The sequence below is a fragment of the Danio rerio genome, chromosome 4 (genome assembly GCF_052040795.2).
Source record: "Danio rerio strain M-AB ecotype USA chromosome 4, GRCz13ab, whole genome shotgun sequence".
Lineage (NCBI taxonomy): Eukaryota > Metazoa > Chordata > Actinopteri > Cypriniformes > Danionidae > Danio > Danio rerio.
Window position 1 is genome coordinate 45,110,945 of NC_141024.2, and position 24,868 is coordinate 45,135,812.

At 40.9% G+C, this 24,868-nt stretch overlaps 2 protein-coding genes across 3 annotated transcripts in view; one reads left to right on the plus strand and one right to left on the minus strand.

Moving 5' to 3' along the window:
- Positions 1–24,868, minus strand: part of LOC103910934 (uncharacterized) — a 492,719-nt gene that overhangs the window by 157,236 nt on the left and 310,615 nt on the right. The gene's annotated exons all lie outside the window — the stretch shown is intronic.
- LOC148681418 (protein NLRC3-like) lies at positions 101–23,548 on the plus strand. 2 transcript variants are annotated; one of them, XM_088650232.1, is made up of 8 exons: positions 101–849; positions 2,428–2,506; positions 7,366–7,644; positions 9,217–11,038; positions 13,509–13,682; positions 16,992–17,165; positions 22,766–22,812; positions 23,107–23,548. In XM_088650232.1, exons 3-8 carry the CDS (start codon positions 7,386–7,388, stop codon positions 23,313–23,315), a joined length of 2,685 nt encoding a protein of 894 aa, XP_088506358.1. In that variant the 5' UTR covers positions 101–849; positions 2,428–2,506; positions 7,366–7,385; the 3' UTR covers positions 23,316–23,548. The 2 variants fall into 2 exon arrangements, with proteins under 2 accessions (XP_088506358.1, XP_088506359.1); XM_088650233.1 differs by lacking the exons at positions 22,766–22,812; positions 23,107–23,548 and having other exon boundaries at positions 16,992–20,053.

The following is a 24,868-nucleotide window of genomic DNA, read 5'->3' on the forward strand; positions in this document are numbered from 1 at the left end:
TGTAATGTTTAATTAATTTCCATTTAAAACGCGTGAAGGTCACATGACCATCAGGAAGAACGCAGCATCCCATTTCTCAAAGGACGCGTTCTCTGCCCTCGCGGTCTCCTGAGTTCGTTCTTCCGAGGACAGCTGGCAAGACCGCACTCTACAAGAACGCAAGTCCATTCTCTGCGTTCTTGGAATTGAGAAACAGCCTCTGTCTAGTGGACTAAACTAATTGACTAATTTAAGGGCCAGGTGAATGAGGGTGTGGTGAGATTTCAGACACTCTGATTAGTTTCTCAAATACAGGGGTTTTCTACAAAGGTAGATACATGTTACTCTGTGTGACAAGGAGGCAAATCAGCTTCTAACGCTGAGAGGGTTGTTTTACCTTTATCTAACTCTAGAATTTTAACACTTAACTCTGAATTACCACAACACTTGAAATTTAACAACAATTAATTTGCTGTGTAGATACATGTTACTCTGTATGACAAGGAGGCAAATCAGCTTCTAATGCCGAGAGGGTTATTTTACCTTTATCTAACTCTAGAATTTTAACACTTTACTCTGAATTAACACAACATTTGAAATTTAACACCAATGAATTTGCTGTGTAGTGGTTCCCATATAAACTCTGAGGGAGTGTTAATTTTAACTCCAAGGTAGTTAAATCTACTATCTAAAATTTGCTCTGTGGTCACTGGGGTCTCCACCATTGCTGCTGACAAAAGCAGTGGCCTCTACCAGCACCTCTTCCTTGGGTTTGGCCCTTCCAGACTCCCTGCTTTCAAGGTGCTCTGCCTCTGCAGATGGCTCCAAGAGGAGTCTGCTTGATGTCGCTGATTGGCAGCGGAAAATCAGGTATGCGTACATTTTTTTAAAGAAAATCATGAGAGAGTACATTACCTAGATCAATCATAAAGATACATTTACATTAAGTGTGAAACAATAATTTGAACTGGGCCGGTTTAAGGTAGACATAAACCATATTATAGCAGTAGTAAATATGACCATGACCATAAAATAGACTTCTAGTGAATTTTCTACAGATATGCCTAATGTAGACATGGTAGTACAACTTAAAATCCATATAAATAAATGAGAAACAACAGAAATTAAAACATTAAGTTATAAAATACACATTAAACTCTTTACATTATGACTATTTTATAAATAAAATGTTTGTACTTCAGCTATTTAATATAACTATTCTGTTGTGTAATATATCTGAAAACACAAGTAATAAAATAAACAAAATACAATATATGCTTATAATATTCTACAATAGATTTATAAAATACAATACAATCTAATTACTAAATATATATCATATATTGTCATGAACAAGTGTTAAACTCAAATGTTTTTAAAGTTTGTGCAGTCGTCTTTATAAATATAACCCTGTTTTACAAAAAAAAAATGTTTTTAAATTATAGAATTATTTGCGAAATTAAATGTTTAAGAAAAAACAGTTTTACTCTGTATTTAATGCAATTACATTATAAGTAACTGTACATTTAACTACAGTAACGTTAACTTTTTAGAGTGTACGCCATGATTATAGGGGCCCAATATTGCTAGGTCGAATGGGGGCATTATTATTCTAAACAAATAGAACATTTTGTTTAATCATTTAAACAAATGGATATGATTCTACCTTTTCTGATCAATAGCGACATTTTGTTCTGTATTTATCATGGAAAATATTACCATTTTACAAGTTATGAAGAAAACATCTGCTATATTGTTAACTTGCTGTCGATTGTAACTTATCATTGAACATAAATACACACAGTATAATAAACTAATAATAAAGATTGGTCAAAAATACGTCACAGCTAAAAGAAATGCGATTGGTCAAAAGTAAGCCACTGAAGTGAAACGCGATTGGTCGAAATGACGTCAGAGCAAAGACAAACGCAATTGGTCAAAAGTAAGCCACAGGGGGTAAACTTTATAGGTCAAAAGGAAGCCACTGAGGTGAGATGTGATTGACATATGTGGGCTTACTTTGGGCTAACTTTGGCTTTGGTTTCGGCATCCTGGAGTGATGATGCCGTGTCTGGCTCTGCTGTAGTGTTACAGAGATCAATACTGTCTGAAACGTATCCAAAATACAACTTATTAAAGCCTTTTAAGCAGCTTCATCATTGTTGTTGTGCTACGTATACTCTTTTTCTCATTTAAACTCTACACACTTCCCATCATGGACAATATAACTTGTGTTACTGAGATTATAGCAAGTACAATGTATAACACATTTGGAAAAGTGACCTGTTATATTGCAGTGACTGCTTTACTTTTGTACTCACAGCACTGCTTTTACCAGCTGAGCAAAGCCTCCATTGCTATCTTCTATTCTTATCTACTTGTGTGTCTGTGTTTCTCATCTGACTGGTTATTTCCTTATGTCTCAAACAGGTTTGTTGTGTTTTTCAGAGGTGAAAGAATTTTCAGATCTGTTGATCAGCTCAACAGTTCAGCGGAGGAACAGAGAGATCTGCAGGCATTATTTGAGGTGAGAGTTTGCTCTTTCTGTGCTTTATATCATCTATGAGTGTCGACTGATTATTTGTCGATCATCTCTTTGTTTTTCTGAGACTTTACTGCTGAGATTAATCATTCTGAGGATTTCATTTACACATTTTAATGTCGAGAGTGTTTCTAGAAGAGGATCACAGAAAGCAAAAACCATCCCATTCTGATAATGAAATCTGTGTTTATGAGTGTTTATTAAGCTCACCACAGGGGACATTTCTTTAGTTATATCATTTTAGTTGTTTGATATGCAGTGACACACAGTCAAATAATTCACTGAACAGGGGCCTCATGTACGAAGACTTGAGTGGAAATCTTACTAAAACATTGCGTACGCACAAAGCTGTGCGTACGCAGAAAAAAATTCAGATGTATGAAACGCTGCGTACGCCGAATCTCACGCATATTCTTTTGTACATCTGAATGAACGTGAAACTGAGTGCAACATGCACGAGCACAAAACCCCTCCCTGCCTCTTCCCCCGTATAATTATGCTAATGACAATGCTAATGGCAAAACCCAACGAAAAAGCAACGGCAAAATCAAGCAAAAAGAGAAACTTTGAACAGAATGTGAATTGAAGGTGCTGCTTTCGGAGGTAGACCGGAGAAAAGTGGTGTTATTTGCAAGTTTGTTCTCCGGAATTAACAACAAAAGAAAAAAATAGAGTGGGAGAGTTTAGCTGATGCGGTTAACACAGTTGGGTCTGAACATCGCACTGAGTGCATTTAAAAAAGAAATAGTGTCGTTTATATCTTTAAACTGTTGCAGTACCCTTAGCAGTCTCAGTGGAGCACCTCATAAGACACATGTGATCATGTACAGACATGTTCGAGCATGAACTCGGCTCGAATCCAGCGTCTGATGAACTCTTTCTTCTTTTTTTCCCCGCTACATATCAGATTTTGCCCACTATTTATCACGAGAAAGACAAGTAGGAATCATCAATAAATTTGTGCATCATATTTTATTTGCACATTTATTGAATGGAAGTGTTTCTCATTTACGAATGCAAATTCATCTTCAGATAGTGTCTTTATAGCAATGTGTGTGCAGTAGATCGCTCAGATTACATTGGGAAAACAGGCGACTGCTGCAAATTGTGCTTTAATGTTTAGCTGGTCAAATGTATGGTATGGAAATCTTACATACCTACTAGATGAACCCGTCTCATACAGCTGCCATTGCAAGGATCAGACACTTTGTAGAGAAGAATTTAACACAACTGCCTCTAGGAGTCGCCAATGGAAATAAAACAGACACGCACAAAAAATGTGCGTACGCCAGCCAGAAAGCTGCCGTGAAGCTGCGCACATTCCCACGTTCAGTTCATTGTTAGTAATTCCAAACGTGAGCGATTCTGAGCGTGAAACCTGGCGTACGCAAAGTTTTTCTGCGTACGCAGCGTTGATACATGAGGCCCCAGATGATCCACTTTTGACGTGATTTTGAGCATTGAAACTTCTCAAACGTACAGGGAAACAGGCCTGGCACGGTTCAGATAGCATAGTGTGAGTGCGCCCTTACTGAAGCTACAGAATGCAGAAAACTCGCACTGCAATAACAGTATTCACGAATGCATTAAGTTTATTTTACAGTGGATTCACACAATCTTATTTGTAGATACATGAGCTGAAAACCCTGAAGAGTTTCAGCAGTCAGACCGGTTTCATGTGTTTGCCTGAAGTGTTTCTGCTTTAACTGATTCTGATGATAAACAACTGCTGTGCCTACAACTGTCACCTGTTTTACATTATTTATACACTTTTATTTTTCTAAATACTATTAAACCTGTACATTTCAGAGATCATGAAATTTATCAAAACTAAAGCAGAAAACAAAGTAACAAATTATCGTCTAAAATAAGGAAAATTATTTTCAAGAGTACATTCATTCATTTATTTTATTTTCAGCTTAGTCTCTTTATTTATCAGGGGTTGCCACAGTGGAATGAGCCGCCAACTTATCAAGCATATGTTTTACGCAGCAGATGCCCTTCTAGCTGCAATCCAGGACTGGAAAACACTTTAACTTACTCAATTCCCCTATAGAGCATGTGTTTGGACTGTGGTGGAAACCAGAGCACCCAGAGGAAACCCACAAAATCCAGTTTGATCACTTCTATCAGCAGTAGAATCTTTTGTTCTGCTTTTAATATTAGTGTTGAGAGTAACACATTACAAAAGTAAAGCAATTACTGTAATATATTAGATTTTGCTGTAATGCAGAAATATAACATATCACTTTTCCAAGTTTGGTAGTACTGTACTTGGTACTGTCTTAGTAAGTGTCTCAGTGTGTGTGGGTGTGGTATGTGTGGCTGAAGTTCTGTGTTTATCTTCAGCATCTGTGTGGTCACGTGGTATTGTTGTCACTGGTGATTCCTTGTTGCTTAGCACCACTCAGCTGATTCATCATCACGCTACAGCTGCTGTGCATTACTATGCTTATATCTAGTCAGCGTTTTACATTGTCAGTTTGGTGTTGTTCACGTTTGTGTCTCATCAGGCTGTCCTCAATGAGTTCCATTAGTGGCGAGTTCACTTCTTGAAGCTGAATTTCTTCTCTGTATTGGACTTTCCTTGCATCCACTTGTTGACAGCTATTTCAGTTCCACAAAGTATTTGTGCCTGCTAATGTTTCAGGCTCTTGAGAATTAATAAACTCCCTGTTCACTTGCTATTGAGCTCAGTTGTGATTTGTGACACATCCCTACAGCTTTCCACACAGAGAGAAGGATCACAATAACAATGATAAAGCTTTTCTAAAACATTACAATAAGCTGTAAGCTCTAGGCTTCACACAGTAGCAACCTCTTTTACTTTCAGCAACTCTACAGTGAGGCAGGACAGAGCTTCATCTCTCTGACATCAGGCTCAGGATGACAGACATGCTGCCCAGCTTTTGAGCTGGTAGAGTAACGAGCAACTGGTGCATCTGACTCTCAGAAACAGCAAAATCCTCTGAGTAACATTTCCTCAGCTCAGAGTCTATTTGGTCCCACTCTAAATTGAGTTAAAGTAACTCAGCAGCAGAGTTAAGCTGCAGTCATACTGCACTGTTCTCCATTTAGATGCACTCGAATGTGACAGGCTGGAAACAAAAGCTCATGCGACAAGTTTTGCAGTTCGCTGCATTGAAAAGTTTAAGCTTGGTGAACTCTGACCTGTAAAATCACAGGATGTGACTGTAAAAGACCAATCAAAGATCGAAACATGGGCTGTTTCTCAATTCCAAGAATGCAGAGAACTGACTTGTAGTCTTGTGAAGACTGGTCTTACCTGGTCACTTAGGAAGAACGAACTCAGGAGACCGCGAGAACATTGAACGCATTGGACCATGTCTAGCTTCCATATAACGGCCAAACATGGACCATATCTGGGCCTAGTCTCAGTCAAGTTATTTACCTATAACTTGTCCTGAACTTGGCAAGCTATGGCCCAATGTTTGGCCATCGTCTGGAAGCCAGATTTGGTGTGTCATGAAATTTAGAAACCCATGAGGCATTGCACTTTAGGCACATTAATAATGGTAATGCTTAGACATGGTTAATAATTGTCACAGACTCGGTCCCAGTCATTCCCCTCGCTGGCCAGCAGAGGTCATCATCACCGGACTATTGACATTACATCATCCCCACTCACTCAGACACTAATTGCTACACACTTGTTACACATTACCTGATCACACCTTACACACATATAAGCAGCTCACACACACACACACACACACACACACACACACACTCCAGAGCGATGTCTTGTTCTGCCATTGCTGACATTTCTGAGCATTACTTATCCTTGCCTGATCTCCCGTTGCTAACCCGGACTGTTCCTCGTCCTTGCCTTGCCTGCCGCCAGTCTAGAACCTTGCTTTGTATTACCGACATTGATCCTCGCCGCCTGCCTCTGACCCATGCCTGCTACATCAAACCTATGAATGCCAGCCGCCAGCTTATCCACCTTATAAGACAGTGATTAATGTGAGTTCATACACCAGTGCATACTGTGTGTTCATTATTAAACTGTGTAGCCTGCTCTACCAGCTTTATAACAAACCTGGGCAAGAATTCTTGCTAGATGGGCATATTCTCGAGCTGCTGCAATGATCATCCAGTTCTTTTCCCATGTCTTCATTAAACTCAGGTGGCCATGTGTGTCACAATAAAAACAACATGATTCTGAGGATTCTGAGCATGTACAACTGCATTCCAAGAGCTTTTATATTATATTAGTCGTCAGTTTTTTCAGTGTTCACGTTTTTGCAATAATTCTACAACACCATCAGATAAATATGTACCAATAAGGTACATTAAGTATCACTGAACCTTTAAAGGTCCATGATAGGCCCTTATTTTGCACCGCATATGAATTATAGGATGTAAACTTTCAGGGTACCACCACAGTGATGGGTATTTGTACTCATATTAAGTAGTATGCCAGGGTCTTTTAACAGTGGGAATATGTGTGTGGTTCTCCACCAGTCTCACCTGTCATCTAAAACTGGTTTTATGAGTTGTCTAAAATGGTTGTGTTTAATCAGTTGAACATCTAAATAAACACTCCTGTATGATGATACAGGAAGAAGAGTTACAGAGCTTCTGCTCAAGACACAAGTTATGTAGACAGACAAACATCTACATTATTCCTGGTTAGTAAGAGCCACTTAAAACAGTGACAATCAATTTTCATTATTTAGCTTTCTGAAATGTGGAGTTTCTACTCACATGTTAATTTCCTTTTTCAAACAAGAAATAAATGCTTAGGTCTATATGTTAAACTGTGAAAACATATGGTAAATTGTGAAACTAATGCAGATGTTGTTGCTCTTGTCCTGTAGCTGTGAGTGGGTGAAGCACCATGGCGAATGTTAAACAGCGGCTCAAGGACTCACTGGATGGACTGAAAGAAGATACACTAAAGGACTTTCAGTGGCATTTAATGAATGACCATAGAGAGATTTCAACAGCTGAATTGGAGAATGCTGACAGGCGAAAGACAGTGGATAAGTTGGTGTCATGTTTTGGATCAGAAAGAGCTGTGAAGATCACAGTGGACACCCTGAGGAAAATAAAGCAGAATCAATTAGCTGAAGAGCTGGAGAATACACAGAAGCAAGGTATTGTTTAATTCCCTGTCAAATTTTACAAATGGGATCATTTTCAGCTCAAACATTTCATGTTAAAACCCTGTCCTAGCAATGGTTTTTGAGTCAGATGTATTTCACAGCTTCTGAGCAATGAATGTAAATACTTTTAATATTATTTATATAGCTAATGTGTGAATATATTGTTTGTCTTCGTTCATCTGAATTTAATACTGTATTTATATGTGCAATTGTTCTTTTTTCTAATGGGGAGCACAGGACATATCTATGTTAATGAACAAAGTAAAACAAGAATGAAGAAGCTTAGAATAAGCTGTAACATTTCTGAAACAGGAACACATTGTAAAACCAGCTGACACTGTCCGAAAATAGTCCGTAGTGTATGAGTATGAATGAGTGTGTATGGAGAGATGGGTTGCAGTTGGAATGGCATCCGCTGCATAAAACGTGCTGGACAAGTTGGCGGGTCAATCCGCTGTGGTGACCCCAGATTAATAAAGGAACTAAGCCGAAAAGAAAATGAATGAATGAATACTACTCTCATTAAAGTTTATGTGAGAATTGGATTTCTGTAAAGTAGCCCCTCATCTTCTGTCATCAGGAGTCTGCATGGCTGTTGAAATATATAAGCATTAGCAGAATCATTATCCAACTGCAAGATCTCTATCAAGCCTTTTACACAATTTGTGCTTTACAAAGAGAGAAGACCTCCAAAGATAAAACTATCAAAACAATCATTTATTACTCATTTTCATAGACAGAATGAACAAATATGGAATATAGAGTTGAGCAAAGGAAAACAAGAACAAAGATCAGTTGTAAAATAAACATTACTGGAACAAGAACACATTGTAAAGCCGGCTCACACTGAGCATTTCTTAAATAATCCTGTATGATCGAAGCTTCTTCATGAACATGATTCTCATGTCAGACTTTAGGATCTCAGTGTTCATAATGTCAAACTGTACAACAATAAAGAAACACCAAACATGGACACACAAGTAAGCTCGTCTGAAGTTGAACGTCATCCATCCATGACACATTCACAAACTTGCATTCTGAAAGGACAATACACAACAAACATTACAAAATCTACAGTGTTATTTTGTCCACAACATGCCCCAATAATAAAACCAGAAAAAAAAAATCAGCTGTTCTGACATTTCTGTGTGGTGGGTTGAAGTTGTCCTTGGATCTCGCTTTGGAGGGCTTGAGCCCCTGCAGATTTTCTTCTTCAAATGAAAGAGCTTTTTTTCAGGGGGCAAAAAATTATAAATATTTTCTTTAAAAAATAAAATATCTCTATATTTGTGTGCATGTTTTGTTTTCAGACAGTCGTTCCTGTAAAAAATAACTAAACAAATTGATAGGTCAGGAAACATTGAGACAGCAAATGATCAGCAGAGTATGAAGTAATTCAAAAACCTGTAATAGGCACACTTTAATTCTGCAGGTTTCACGTCATTTAAATGTTGAAACAAACGACTTCATGAGTGCTGTTGTTATTTTTTTGTGTTGGAAAGCACAGGGCGTAATTAAAATTCACTTTAATAAAAACACTAATTGTTCCTCTCTCTTGTACAGGTGCAGCTTCAGAGACCTGTAAATCCCCTCCTGTTGATTACACAAACACCAGCCGTGAACTAAAGGAGAACTTAAAGGAGGACTATAAGCAGATATTGATTGGTAATTCACAGATAGGTCGTAAGAAGAAGCTGGATGATATTTACACTGATCTATATGTGGTGGAGAACGAGACTGGAGGAAGAGAGAATGACCATGAGGTGATACAGATAGAGTCAAAACACAACCAACAGACAGCCAAAGATAAACCACTTAAGTGTAACGACATGTTTAAAGTTCAGCCTGACACAGGTCAACAAAACAGAATAGTCCTGACACTGGGGATCGCAGGAGTGGGAAAGACTGTCTCTGTCAACAAATTCATCCTTGACTGGGCTGAAGGAAAAGACAATCAAGAAATAGTCCTCATATTTCCACTGCCGTTCCGTAGACTGAATCTGATTAAAGAAAAAAAGTACAGTCTCATAGGTCTGCTTAACAAGTACTTCTTTAGCAGTGGAGGACTGAGCTCTCTTCCTGAAAAACAAGGCAAGGTCATGTTCATCTTTGATGGACTGGATGAATATCGCTTTGAATTGAACTTTAAAGAGGAGGATGATGGATTAACAGATGTTGATAAGGAAATGACAGTGAGTAAGATAGTAACACATCTCTTAAAGAGACAGCTGCTTCGCTCTTCCCTCATCTGGATCACATCCAGACCAGCAGCAGCCAGTCTGATACCCCGAGACTACATTGATCAGGTGACTGAGGTGCGAGGATTCAGTGATGAGCAGAAGGAGCGGTACTTCATCAAAAACAGCAGTCCTGAGGTTGCTGGAAACATCATCAGCCACATCAAGAAATCCAGGAGTCTGTACATCATGTGCCACATCCCCGTCTTCTGCTGGATCTCTCTCACTGTTCTTCAGCCTCTGCTGGGTCAAGAGAGCAATGAAAAAACACCCACAACTCTCACAGGGATGTATACCAGCTACTTACTGTCTCAAAAGCAACAGATGAAAGAAAAATACAGCAACGATTCTGAACCTAAAGCCAAGGCCTGGTCTTTTGAAGACATTGTTCTGAAGCTTGGGAAACTGGCCTTTGAACAGCTGCAGGAAGGACAACTGATTTTCTACAAAACAGATCTGGAGAAGTGTGGGCTAGATGTCAAGGAAGGGTCTGTGTTCTCTGGATTATGTACTCGAATGTTTCAGGAAGAAAACCCCATTTCAGGGGAACAGGTTTACAGTTTTGTACACCTCAGTGTTCAGGAGTTCATTGCTGCTCTCTATGTGTTTTTCACTTACAAAGACAAGAAAGCAAATCTATTTCTTGAGTCCTGGAAAAAGGAACTGACATGGAAACTCTCTACAAAGACCATGTTTAAACTTCATAAGGATGCAGTCGAGAAGACTTTACGAAGCAAGAACGGACACCGGGACCTATTCCTCCGGTTCCTGCTGGGTCTCTCTCTGGAGTCTAATCAGAGTGACCTAAAGAAGTTCCTGCCAGGACTGAAGCTCAAAACTGAGAACATCAAAGACACGACTGACTATATCAAAAAGAAAATAGAGGAGGAGAAATCAGCAGAGAGGACCATCAACCTCTTCCACTGTCTGAATGAACTGAAAGATGACTTTGTGGAGGAACTCCAGAAGAGTCTGAGCTCTGGAAATCTTACAAGACAGGATCTGTCCTCTGCTCAGTGGTCGGGTCTGGTGTTTGTGCTCCTGATGTCAGAAGAGACTCAAGAGAAGTTTGAACTTCAGAAATACAGAAGATCTGATGAAGCACTGATGAGACTGATACCAGTGGTCAAAAACACCACAAGAGTACTGTAAGAGTTTTCTGCATACACTTATGCCCATTTCACACATCGATTTGCAACACATCTGCAACCCATGAGCAGTGGTGGAAAGAGTACTGAAAAAGCATACTTCAGTAAAAGTACCATTACTTGCCATTACTCATATTACTCAAAGTAGGAGTAAAAAGTAGCCCTTTTTAAAGTACTCATAAGTAGTGAGTAGTGATTATTATGCTGTTAAAAGTTGATGCATTTACATGTAATTTGTGGATGTGTGTAAATGTAACATTCTGTAGTGCATTTAGTTATTGCCCAGCAGGCACACAATGTCATAAGATGCTAACATTAGGTTAGACTTAGGTTGTGATGTCAGGTGATCAAAATTCAATCTCTAGCCAGTGTCTAAGGACAACGTTACTTTGATGTCCAATAATGACATCAAATAATGTTGATATTTGGTGGATTTTAGGTTGTTAGAAAGTAACCAAAATCCAATGTCGAGCCAACATCTTAAACCAACATCCTATTGACATCAAATACTGACATTTATTCAGCAGTTATGGCAACCAAAATTCAACATCTGAAAGATTTCATGGTAACGTCGACACAACGTCAAGCTGTAACATCATTAGTTGCTGATATTTGGTTGGTTTCAGGTTGGACGATGGACACTGACATCGGGCTGATGTTGAGTTCTGATGTAAGCTCGATTTTCATTTTCAAACAAAATGCAGCGTCTCCACGACGTTAGGGTACAATTTCAATCTGATGGCATGTTGACATCGTGTGCCTGCTGGGTGTTTAAGGCCATTTCGGTTATCATACAGTAAACATCCATCATCTTCTCATCAGTGACATGCATCTAAAACAGGGGTGCCCATACTCGGTCCTGGAGGGTCGGTGTCCTGCAAAGTTTAGTTCCAATCCCAATTAGACGCACCTGGACAAGCTAATCAATCTCATACTAGGCTTTCTAGAAACATCCGTGCAGGTGTGTTGAGACAAGTTGGAGCTAAAATCTGCAGGACACTGGCCCTCCAGGACTGTGGCTGTTTCTCAATATGCGTTCTTCAGCTGTCTTGCGTCTTCGTGTTCTCGTGTAACGTCATCATCAGCTGCCAAAGTTCAGTTCCAATACTCAAGACCGCAAGAACAGAGCATGCGTGAAACTTCCAGGATGTGATCTTGATATCGAGGACGCACAGATGCAGACTTAAGCACCGATCTCGCTCTAGAAGTCCCAGAAGTCATTGCGACTAGAGGTGGGAAGCGCAGCATTTTATCTATATTTATTATTCAAGTTCAGAGATACCACTTATTTATTTCAGGAGTTTCCCTAAATGAAACAGTGAAGGGTAACATCACCATGGACATCTTAATAAAGGAATAAACACATTAAGGGTGTTGGTTGCTGAAATTTGTATTAAAAACCGTTTTATTCATATTGTGCAGAGTATATTGATAATGTTTTTTTTATGCAGAGTATATATTTTTAAAAGTGGGGAAAATAAATCGTTGTGTGAATGCTGTACTGTTAAAATAATTTACCATTTAAAACGAGTGAAGGTCATGTGACCATCAGGAAGAACGCAGTATCTCATTTCTCAAAGGACGCGTTCTCTGTTCTCGTGGTCTCCCGAGTTTGTTTTTCCGAGGAAAGCTGGCAAGACCGGTCTCCACAAGAACACAAGTCTGTTCTCTGTGTTCTTTGAATTGAGAAACAGCCTGTGTTTGGGCATCCCTGATCTAAACAGTCTCTGGGTCAATGCGTGTAAAGATTTTGAACATCTTCTTGGACACTTAATGCTTCCAAACAGTTTGCTGCAATGTAAAGTGAACATGTCTTGAAGTAGTTCATTATGATGTGATTTACCTTCGATCTGTGATTTTATTGGACATGGATTACAGGACTGATTTTTCTAATTACCATAGAGAAGAAAAAAATCAAGCAGTAACTGCAGGTTGAAGGAAAGTAGTGGAGTAAAAGTACAGATACTGCACTAAAAATGTACTCAAGTGAGAGTAAAAGTACACATTTTTAATACTACTCAGTAAATTACAATTCCCGAGAAAAGGTAATTAATTACAGTAATTTGAGTATATGTAATTAGTTACTTTACACCACTGCTGGAGTCATATGTGTGCAGTGCAGAAACAGCGCAGACTATTTGTGTTTTCACATCAAATATGTATCACTGATCTCCTGCTGTACACAATAAAAAAACTGATAGCTCTAATCTCTTAACATGAGTTTGGAAAACGGAGAAAATTTTTAATAATGATAACTAATAATTAATTATCACACAAAATGTGAATTGTTTGGTAAAGAATACTTTTATGTTTATTTAAAGCCTTGTATTCTCCCTTAAATTCAGTATTTACAGAGTCCATATAGTGATTTTACCTTTGCTCAAACTAAAACACAACATTTAAATGTTTTTGTCTCTGCTCTGGATTAATAGATAAATGCAAAATCATTATTTCTGTTTTTCCCTCACAGCCTGCAGAGCTGTAATCTCACTGTTCAGTGCTGTGGGAGTTTGTCTTCAGTTTTACAATCCTCAAACTGTGTGCTGGGAGAGCTGGACCTGAGTAACAATGACCTGCAGGATTCAGGAGTGAAGCTTCTCTCTGATGGACTGAAGAGTCCAAACTGTAAACTGGAGACACTGAGGTAAATGACTCTCCACTCAACAATAACTACTAATCAATTTCATAATAGCCCACATTATTATTAGGGCTTTTTGTGTTGTCATGTTGCTGATTAGAGGTGCAGCAGGCAATCTTAGGGTTTATTGACTCAGAATGCAGAACTGAATACAGTGCAGCAGAAAGCCTAATGGTAACCAGACACAGCCTCTGAGCTCCTGTAAACAGAAATGTTCATCACTTGCTCTGAGTTCTTCTTGCTCTTTTGCTTTGGAGCTGACACAGGTGACCGGTGCTGTGTGTAGAGGTTCTTTAACTTTAACTAACAAGGTGTCTAAATAATGCTGATCTCAAGTGAGGCGTAAGAGTAATTATAACACAATCATAATGGTAATGAGCTAAATGAGCTCTCCTCATGTTGTCAGGTATATTAAATGTCGCCGTGTAGGTCATTAGCTTCAAGAAGACAAAGACAAAAATACAAATAAAAGAACACAAGGAGCAAATCATGTCATCTAACATCTCCTGATCACTCCAGTTCACACACTTTCCATCTCTGAATATGTATTTTCTCTCTCTGACTGCTGTTTACATGATGTACACTTCCCCTTACGGACATGTCATGAGCCTCGCTGATCAGCTTCTGATTGGCTGTTCCTGTTGCCAAGTGTCCAGCAGCAACAAGCACACATTGCTCTGTCACACACTGAACACACTTACAGTAGCAGCACAATTAAGAGATGCAACCATTATAGATTTTGGTTTTTAGGATTTTAGTCTGAGAAATAATCACGGTTTCATGGTTGTCACGATTATTAAGCAATCATTAATTTCAGAACACTACTAGTTTAGAAAATCACATGAGAACTACACGTTTTACAGTGTTATTTACTGCTGCTCAATAACCAAATAATACAGCACAAACTAACATTAAAAACAAACACTAGTCCATTTCCCTCCTTGTGCTTAAAATAAGTAATAACAAGTAATACAAAAAGTAATAATTTTACACTGTAAAATAAACGACAGAATAATGAAAAAATAAATAAAAACAGGGATAAACAAAAACAGTGTTTGTCTAATGCAGGGTTTAAAATAACTTTTTTACTTGGTAGCACCGGTGTTCCCAACTTTAAAAATGTAGAGCTCCAGAATAAATGTAGGAATGACAGGATACATGTAGGAGCTCCAGAATAAATGTAGGAGCGCCAGAATAAATGCAGGAGCGCCAGAATAAATGCAGGAGCTCCAGAATAAATGTAGGAGCTCCAGAATAAATGCAGGAGCGCCAGAATAAATGTAGGAGCGCCAGAATAAATGTAGGAGCGCCAGAATAAATGCAGGAGCGCCAGAATAAATGCAGGAGATCCAGAATAAATGCAGGAGATCCAGAATAAATGCAGGAGCGCCAGAATAAATGCAGGAGATCCAGAATAAATGCAGGAGCGCCAGAATAAATGCAGGAGCGCCAGAATAAATGCAGGAGCGCCAGAATAAATGCAGGAGCGCCAGAATAAATGCAGGAGCACCAGAATAAATGCAGGAGCGCCAGAATAAATGTAGGAGCGCCAGAATAAATGTAGGAGCGCCAGAATAAATGCAGGAGCGCCAGAATAAATGCAGGAGCGCCAGAATAAATGCAGGAGATCCAGAATAAACGTAGGAGCGCCAGAATAAATGTAGGAGCGCCAGAATAAATGCAGGAGCGCCAGAATAAATGCAGGAGCGCCAGAATAAATGTAGGAGCGCCAGAATAAATGCAGGAGCAGCAGAATAAATGCAGGAGCGCCAGAATAAATGCAGGAGCGTCAGAATAAATGCAGGAGATCCAGAATAAACGTAGGAGCGCCAGAATAAATGCAGGAGCGCCAGAATAAATGCAGGAGCGCCAGAATAAATGTAGGAGTGCCAGAATAAATGCAGGAGCGCCAGAATAAATGTAGGAGTGCCAGAATAAATGCAGGAGCGCCAGAATAAATGTAGGAGCACCAGAATAAATGTAGGAGCGCCAGAATAAATGTAACACTAACAATGAATAACATTCCTCATCATCAGGCTTTCTTCAATGTGCTTGGATGTGAGTTATCTGCTATAAAAAGTCTGTGTACTGCTGTTTACTACTGTTACTTTATGAAAATATTATTTTTATTGTTTTTATATGTTTGTCAATTAATAATTAATATTTCTGCTAGAAAACAAACAACATTTTATAATAAAAAATTTAATTCAATGCCGCCATTGTTTGTAACTGAAGGTGGGTTTGCAAACCTGTGGACTTTTCATTGCGTCTTCCTCAAACTTCAGCTGTTTACATTTTCTGCAGTCACAAAAGCTCTCCATTGGAAATAACAAACTAGCCTGAACGTGCCTTATATACCCACAGTCATAGTTAATCCAGTGTGTGTGGTTATAAGTGTAAAGCGCAGCACAGTGGCCATAACTGTGGTTAGTTGCAGCAGTTTTGATCTATGCAGAAAAACGATGTTGAGAAGTCTTTAGGATTAATAAACCGTGATGAATTAAAGCATGTTTAATAGTGAAACCGGTTAATCATTGCATCCCTAACCACAATGCAGTGTTAACATTACAAACACGATGCTAACACCACTCCATAGCAGCGCTTCATAACCCTGGGTAAAGTGCAGCGCTAACACTGCTTTCAGATTACAGGTGTAAACGTGTCTTTACCTGCTTTAACAGCAGTGTGAACAGGTGATACCAGATGTGGAGCCCCTTTAGTGGATTGACAGAAGAAGAAACTAAACATCTGCAGGGCTGTGATTTATTCATATCTATACAAATGTGTGTGTGTTGAAGCAGATTGAAGATCAGTCATTCATTTTCCTTCAGCTCAGTCTCTTATTGATCAGGGCTCGTGTCCGACTGTCAGGGGAATGTGACTGTGGTTCAGGTGATGAACACATGAAGAGAGCGGGTTTGTGTTTGTCTGAGCTCATTTTGTTTTAGTCCACTACAAAATCACAATATAAATGATGCAATCAGCTCATTATCTGTTGTGTTTTATACATGACTTTAAGATGATCTTCTGAGCTCAAGTGTGTCTTCTTCCTCCTCACAGCAGACTTTACAGCTTGATGTGGTGTATTATGAACAATGTCTTTACTCTGTACACTTCTACAGATGATGTTGAGTCCTTGTTGAGTGTGTGAGTGTGTTTGCTGATGCGAGGGCTCGATCAATAAGGAGAGCTAATCAGGATGTGTGTGTTCATCACTGCTGTTGATATGAGCAGAAACAGCAGTCAGCATCTTCACAACACAAAGAGATGTGTGATTGTCCAACTGTGTGATGTGGACTATTGCTGTGTTTGTAGATTGTCTGGCTGTATGGTGACAGAGGAAGGCTGTGGTTTTCTGTCTTCAGCTCTGACTTCAAACCCCTTACACCTGAGAGAGCTGGATCTGAGCTACAATCATCCAGGAGATTCAGGAGTCAAGCTGCTCTCTGAACAACTGGAGGATCCAAACTACACACTGGACAAACTCAAGTATGTGGAGCAGCACTGCCTTTTTTATTGTGAATACAGATACTTTGATACTTCACTCCTCTTCTAGTCTCCAGATATTAATCAAAGCTGTTAAATATGTCAGTGCACTGGGGCAGTTCTCACATTAAGCGTGATATTATATCTCATATTAACACTGTACAGTTTCAGCATTGTAGTTGAGCAGTGAAACTTGTTCTCTACATTTCTGCTGAAGAACTGTACAGTATCAGGTCAGAAATGTGTGTATACTGTTCTCCAAATACGTCCTGTGTATACTGTAGCAGAAATTGTCACATCCGTCTGTGACCACCTGAGGGCGCTGTAGGGCACTAGGACTTTGTAGGCGCTACAGCGTCCCAGGAAAAACTACATTCTCATACATGCCCCGCGCACACACCGGAACACCTACACTGACCTGTCATCACATCTGTTTTGTGTTACTGTTGATTATCTGGACTATTTATACTACCATTTCACCACTGTTTGTTATCACGTCGTTTGTCTTCCTTGTCTGAGTATCGAGTAAGTCTAAGAGTCCCAGTTTGTTATTCTGATCCTGTTCTTGTATTTTGCATTAGTCTAGTTCGTGTGTCATTTGTCTAGTCTGTTTTCTAATAAGGTTTTGTTGTTTGAGTTTGTTATTCCTGAGCCTCGTCTCTAATTTAGTTTCTGGTTTTGTCGTTTATTTGTTACTTTGTATTCTTATCACCTTGTTGGTTGCACTGTAAATAAATAATCCGCACCTTTTTGTTTCTTGTTTTGATCACGCTAAAACGTGACAGAACGACGCGATCACTTATGGATCCAGCGGATAATATTATTGTGCGCCTAAAACAAGGTAATCGCTCTATTGAGCGATATATCAAGGAGTTTTTGGAGCTAGCCCCGAAGAGCTCTCATAGTGACTTGTTATTAATGATGTTTTTTCGGGGAGGACTTTTGGATCCAGTCCGTTCATTAATGCCACCATATGAGGAGGACTGGAACCTTTACCGGTATATTGAAGCAGCTTTGTTGATCGCTGGCTCCCCTCTCTCTGTTGCCCTGAGGGAGGAGAACCCTCAGGAGGGAGGCCTGAGTGGAGGGCAACAGAGAGGGATATTTTCGGGGCCAGCTGATTTAACCAAGGGAAAGAGGAGAGAGGCAGGACTGGAGTTGCGGCCTTATCCGCATCGAGCTGTCCGAAGATCACCTTTTTCTGAGCCTCTGGAGAGCCTGCTAGAACTGTGTGGAACCCCAGTGTCTGCTCCAGTCCCACAATGCCCACCAGTGTCGGCTCCAGCTCCAGAGCAAGCTCCCTCACCTGTTAACTATGCTCTCCCTTCTCAAACCACCAGACGGAGGAGGCGTAGGAACAGGACTGCTCACGCCCCAGAAAGTCCACCAGTGTCAGCTCCAGCCCCAAAGCGCCTGCCAGTGTCGGCTCCAGCCCCAGACTGCCCGCCAGTGTCGGCTCCAGCCCCGGAGCGCCCGCCAGTGTTGGCTCCAGCCCCGGAGCGCCAGTGTCGGCTCCAGCCCCGGAGCGCCCGCCAGTGTCGGCTCCAGCCCCGGAGCGCCCGCCAGTGTCGGCTCCAGCCCCAGAGCGCAGTACAATGCCAGTTCCAGTCTGGCTTCTGGCCTTACCGGCGCCACCCAGGCTCCTCGCCCTGCCGGCGCCACCTAGGCTCCTCGCCCTGCCGGCGCCACCCAGGCTCCTCGCCCTGCCGGTCCTAGTCCGGCTCCTGGCATTACCAACGCCATCCAGACGTCTTGCTCTGCCGGCACCTCCCAGACGTCTTGCCCTGCCGGCCCCAGTCCGGCTTCAGGCCCTGCCGGTTTCAGTCCGGCTCTTTGCTCTGCCGACCTCGCTCGGGCTCCTTGCTCTGCCAGCTCCAGTCCAGCTGCCTCCAGTCCCGCCGGCTCCAGTCCAGCTGCCTCCAGTCCCGCCGGCTCCAGACCAGCTGCCTCCAGTCCCGCCAGCTTCAGTCCAGCTGCCTCAAGTCCCGCCGGCTCCAGTCCAGCTGCCTCCAGTCCCGCCGGCTCCAGTCCATCTGCCTCCAGTCCCGCCGGCTCCTGTCCAGCTGCCTCCAGTCCCGCCGGCTCCTGTCCAGCTGCCTCCAGTCCCGCCGGCTCCTGTCCAGCTGCGTCCAGTCCTGCCGGCTCCTGTCCAGCTGCCTCCAGTCCCACCGGCTCCTGTCCAGCTGCCTCCAGTCCCGCCGGCTCCTGTCCAGTTGCCTCTCCAGCTGGCTCTCTTGGGGTTCCCTGCCTTGTGTTTTCTGCAGGATCATCCGTGGGTCATCCCTCCCGCCCCTCCCTGGTGGTTCTCATTTCGGACAGATTTCCCGGCTGCACCCTGGCTTCCTGTCGGGGCACATAACCCACAGACTGACCCTGATCTGGCCCTCCCATCCCTCCCTTTGTTCCTGCTCCGCCGCCCCCAACCCCGTAATGTCACATCCGTCTGTGACCACCTGAGGGCGCTGTAGTGCACTAGGACTTTGTAGGCGCTACAGCGTCCCAGGAAAAACAACATTCTCATACATGCCCCGCGCACACACCGGAACACCTACACTGACCTGTCATCACATCTGTTTTGTGTTACTGTTGATTATCTGGACTATTTATACTACCATTTTACCACTGTTTGTTATCGCGTCGTTTGTCTTCCTTGTCTAAGTATCGAGTAAGTCTAAGAGTCCCAGTTTGTTATTCTGATCCTGTTCTTGTATTTTGCATTAGTCTAGTTCGTGTGTCATTTGTCTAGTCTGTTTTCTAATAAGGTTTTGTTGTTTGAGTTTGTTATTCCTGAGCCTCGTCTCTGATTTAGTTTCTGGTTTTGTCGTTTATTTGTTACTTTGTATTCTTATCACCTTGTTGGTTGCACTGTAAATAAATAATCTGCACTTGGATCCGCACCTTTTTGTTTCTTGTTTTGATCACGCTAAAACGTGACAGAAATTAGCTCATTTTATGGATATTAATAATCAACAATAACGGTTTATTCTTAATTATTAATATTCCGGCTTAAGCTTCTGTCAATTTGGTCAAACAAACATATGATTGTATATGATCCTGCCCGCTCGACCGAGCGGACTCTCAGATTGTGAATATAAATTATCAACAATAACGAATTATTATTAATCATTAATATTCATGATCAATTTATTGTTAACTTGACCAAACAAACACAAGCAGAGCCTTGCAGAGCAGAGCAAGCAGAGCCTCTTCCGAGCGGCCACGTCAATGATCTATTCATTTAGAAAAAGGGAATTTAATTGCTACTTCTTGTGAAGTAGATTAATCATTCATAAGTTTTAATCAACTTATAATAGCTAGGCAGGGGAATCTGTATTTCAGTGACATTTTCTCGTGAGGCAAACAATACAATTCACTTGATTATAATGGAATTTATTGACTAGTCAGACAAATAACAACAAATGCACAAACATACATTAAACATAGAACAAAGGTTAACCACGTGGAGATATCGGGTCTATAGAACGTGCAACAGCAAAGAGAAATAGCAAAGCGAGGAAATAGAGATTGCAGATAAAAGAGTGACAAAACTTTCAGTTCCACACGCACCATTAAGGATCACCAAGATTATAAAAACACCTTTTTGATAAAAGGGGCACAGCTTAATCGCATAACTAAAAATACCTGGACTTTAATGTCTGGAAGTCTCTCTCTTTATGTGGGTCTCTTCCTGATGAAACTCTTTTGATGTCCTTCTTGATGGATTGGGTTTGTAATACAGTTCGGACGAACACGATCGCAAACTTTAAACTGAGTTTACTTTGCCGGAAAATAAGAAAGCATGGCGGGAAAAGTCCATGCGGCTTAGAAAGCCGCGTGGCCCTCCAAAAGGGCCACCTTTTGGTGATGTTCTTTGTTCGGACTACTCTCTGCAGGATGTTTGGGGAGAAGTCTGGTTATACCTGCGGGTCACGTGACAACCCGTTCAGCATTCTGACCAATGATTTTTAGGGTAAAGTTTGAGCGCGAATCCTTCTTTTGTCTCGAGGCTGCTCGTATGCAAATTTGAGTGTCCACAGGCATTTAATACAGGTATTTAAAGAATAAAGCAATGCGAGTTATGATCTCTATGCATCATGTGTTGTAAAATGAAACCCATCGGTACCAAACATAGGGGGTTTAAAAGTACATATGCATTTTTCCCATCCTCACATTATTTATGCTTTAAAAAGGCCTAAAAGGAACAGGCATCCAGGTTATAAGAGAGGTTACACAGGTAAGAAAAGTCAGAAATGAGATACAAAGTTTTACAAAACATAACACTTTAGTTTTGTGCTGGTCCCTGATTTCTCAGTCAATTTCTCTTTGGACTAGTGTCCTTGTGGGTGTGGGAGGTGTGTGCGTGTAAGAAAGGAATGTCTTTGAAGTTCCAGGCTTATCTCTCCAGTCTCCCTGGATAACTTAAGCTGTCACGAAAATCCAGACTTCTTGGAGCCAGGAGTCGTAAACCGTCCTGTCGACTGAACCCAGACCGTGATAAAATCAATAAGTAATTTTATCTGTGGACTGTACGCTACAATACTTTAACAGCAAGTTAAACTCTCCCTCATTAACTTCACAGACACAGAATGTCCTTTATCACACTTTAATAAGGGCGGAGTAAAACTATAAACAGGAAGAAAATAAACAATATAAATTTACATTCACAATGTGGACATAACAAAGATGTTTCTGGCAAATATCTCACATATCTTGTAATCTGGCTCTTTTCTGCTTATTAACTAACATGAACACAAAATATCAGGCAATAAAAGTGATCAGCAGACAGTGATGCTGGTTCTGATATAGTCCAGTGACAATCACATGTTGAACAAACTCAAATAAAGCAAATGACAAAAAACTCCTAAACTAATCCTTTATAACTGAAGTATTAAGAACAATAAACAGAACACAAACCCACGAAGCTTCCAAAGGGCGAGGAGGACTGCAGATTGGTCTGGATTCACTGCTCTCCAACTTAGCAATGTTTGGAGATGATGAAGAGGCATTTGACAGAAGATGAAGATCTCCATCATATTTCAAGTCATTTAACACTGAATTCTGCTTTATTATTGTGCTGCGCTTTTGTCAATTGATCATTGAATGAATCCTTCAGTCTTTATATCTGTCTGTTTCTGTGTTTCCATTCTGTTTTCTGTTTCCACATCTGATCTAAAAGCTCTGTGTGTCATTCAGAAGCTGATTTGACAGCTCCACACACACTCATGTTGTTTTACTGCAGTTATTAATGCACTGAGATCAGCCAATCACAATCCAGCATTCAGCACACACTCCACATGTCTTATTGTGTGTGTGTGCGTGTGTGTGAGAGAATGTGTGTGTGTGCCTCTGTCTGTCTGTCTGTCTGTCTGTCTGTCTGTGTGTGTGTTATAAGCTGATGTTTGTGTACTGACTGAAGGACAACCTGTGTGTGTGTGTGTGTGTGTGCGCATGCGTGCATGTGTGCGTGCGTGTGTGTACTGACTGAAGGACAATCTGTGTTTGTGTGTGTGCGAACGTGTGTTTGTGTGTGCGCGCGTGCATATGTGTGTGTGTTAAGCTGATGTTTGTGTACTGACTGAATGTCAATCTGTGTGTGTTTACAGTCTGGATCATGGAGGAGAGAAGAGGATTACAGCAGGACCACGCAAATGTAGGACTACACACACACACACACACACTCTTACACACTCTCTCAAACACACACACCCATGCATACGATCACACAATTAGACACGCACACTTCCTCTCTCTCACACTCACACATACACACACAGAGCAGTGAACACATGCGTACACACACACACACTCTCTCTCATACAGACACACAAACTCACTCTCTCACACACACTGTTACGACTGAAGTTTATTTATTTTTTTATTATTGCGGATTGTACTCTTTTTTTCTTTTGTCCCGCCTCCTTGCTGTTTTTCTGCTGTCTTATAGGCTCCCACACCGGCGTGATTCCCTGCTCTGATTGGCTGCTGGTCTACGAGGCCTGTATAAAACGGAGCTTCCGGCAGGAATCGGAGAGCTCATTTCTGCTGCGTTCGGTGTTTGGAGTGGAGCTCCTGGGTTTCCCTCACCCCTTCGGCCGACGACCAACAATAATCAATTTTGTATTGATGACCATCCTATGCTTGAATATTTATTGAGAGTTTGAGCGTGTAGGGGTGACCTGCCTATTTATTTGATTACTTTTGACTTTGTTTATATTAGGGAGTCAGGTAAGATTCTTGTATTTTTATTTAAATAGTAATAGGTAATTTAGTGGATTTATTTTATAGATTCTTTTGTTTGTTATTTTGGCCTGTGGTCACCCTGACGAAATGCTTGTTTATATAAACCCTATTTTTTCTATAATAAATATCTTCATATATACTCTCAATTGAGTGTGTGAGTTTGGTTGTCGACCGAAGGGAATCTTTTGCTTTAAGTTTTGTTTAGTTTGGGAAATCCACCACCCCAACACATTTGTTTGTTCTTCGTTTTTTATGCCCTTTTCGTTTCCCCTAGACTTGGGGCGTAATAATTGGGGGCTCGTCCGTTTTTTCCTCATCCAAATTTAGTTTAATTTGATCTGTTTATTCGTTTAAATTTCGTGTCCGGAGAGAAATCTTGTGACATTGCTGGTGAGTACCATTTAAATATTTTCTATTTTTGGTGACTGGAAATTTGATCTTGTGCTGTGGGGAAAGGTTGAGATTATGGAGTTTAGCATAGAAGCGTTTAAACAAGCTCCTTCGTGGGAACTTTTGGAGTCATGCCGTAAGGTTGATTTATTTTTAGTGGCTGATTTCTATGATATCTCCGTGGTGAAAACTGCTAAGAAAAAAGAAGTGCGAGATTTAATTTATGATTCGTTGGTGCAGCAAGGCGTTTTACAGCCTCGGCCTGCTGGAGCAGCGCAAAAAGACGCCGGTGCTGATAGCCACGCGACAGATGATTCTATGTTGCATTCACCAAGTGGAACAAATTTAGATGATTTAAAATTGGCTATTCAGTTGAAACAATTAGATCTCGAAATTAAGCGTCAAGAACATACTACTCAGCTTCTACGTTTTAGGCAATGCGAGTTAGAAACGCAAGCTGACCGTCGTTCACCAGTCTTGCCTCCTAAATTGTCTCCTATACCTACTGTTTCACCATCAGCTTCACTTGCTGTTAATTCTAATCCAACCCCGGTTAATTTGTTGTCTGTGTCCTCTAATAATTATGCTGACTTTGGCATCAGTCGTCATATTACGCTCGTACCCCCATTTCGGGATAACGAAGTGGATTCATATTTCGGCGCTTTCGAGCGAATAGCTGCGGCGTTGCGCTGGCCGAAAGAGACTTGGTCTCTTTTGATTCAGTGCAAATTAATGGGAAAAGCCCAAGAGGTTAGTTCCGCTTTGTCTGTTAACGACAGCTTGGATTATGATAAACTGAAAAGTGCGGTGCTGAAAGCATATGAATTAGTCCCCGAGGCCTATAGGCAAAAATTTCGTTTGCATTCGAAGGGTTCCAGTCAAACTTTTGTGGAGTATGCTCGGGAGAAGAGCATGCTATTCGATAAGTGGTGTCACTCCAGTAAAGTCACTGATTTTGAGCAACTTCGTGAACTAATTTTGATTGAGGATTTTAAAAATTCGTTGCCGGACAAAATTGTTGTTTTTCTGAATGAGAAAAAAATGTTGACTCTTGCTGAAGCCGCCGTTTGCGCGGA

Excerpts from the sequence above, each read along its gene's own strand:
- LOC148681418 (XM_088650232.1), top strand. The coding sequence starts at position 7,386 with ATGGCGAATGTTAAACAGCGGCTCAAGGACTCACTGGATGGACTGAAA. Across the intron at positions 7,645-9,216 it reads GGAGAATACACAGAAGCAAG|GTGCAGCTTCAGAGACCTGT; the intron begins GTATTGTTTAAT and ends TCTCTTGTACAG. Across the intron at positions 17,166-22,765 it reads TACACACTGGACAAACTCAA|TCTGGATCATGGAGGAGAGA; the intron begins GTATGTGGAGCA and ends GTGTGTTTACAG.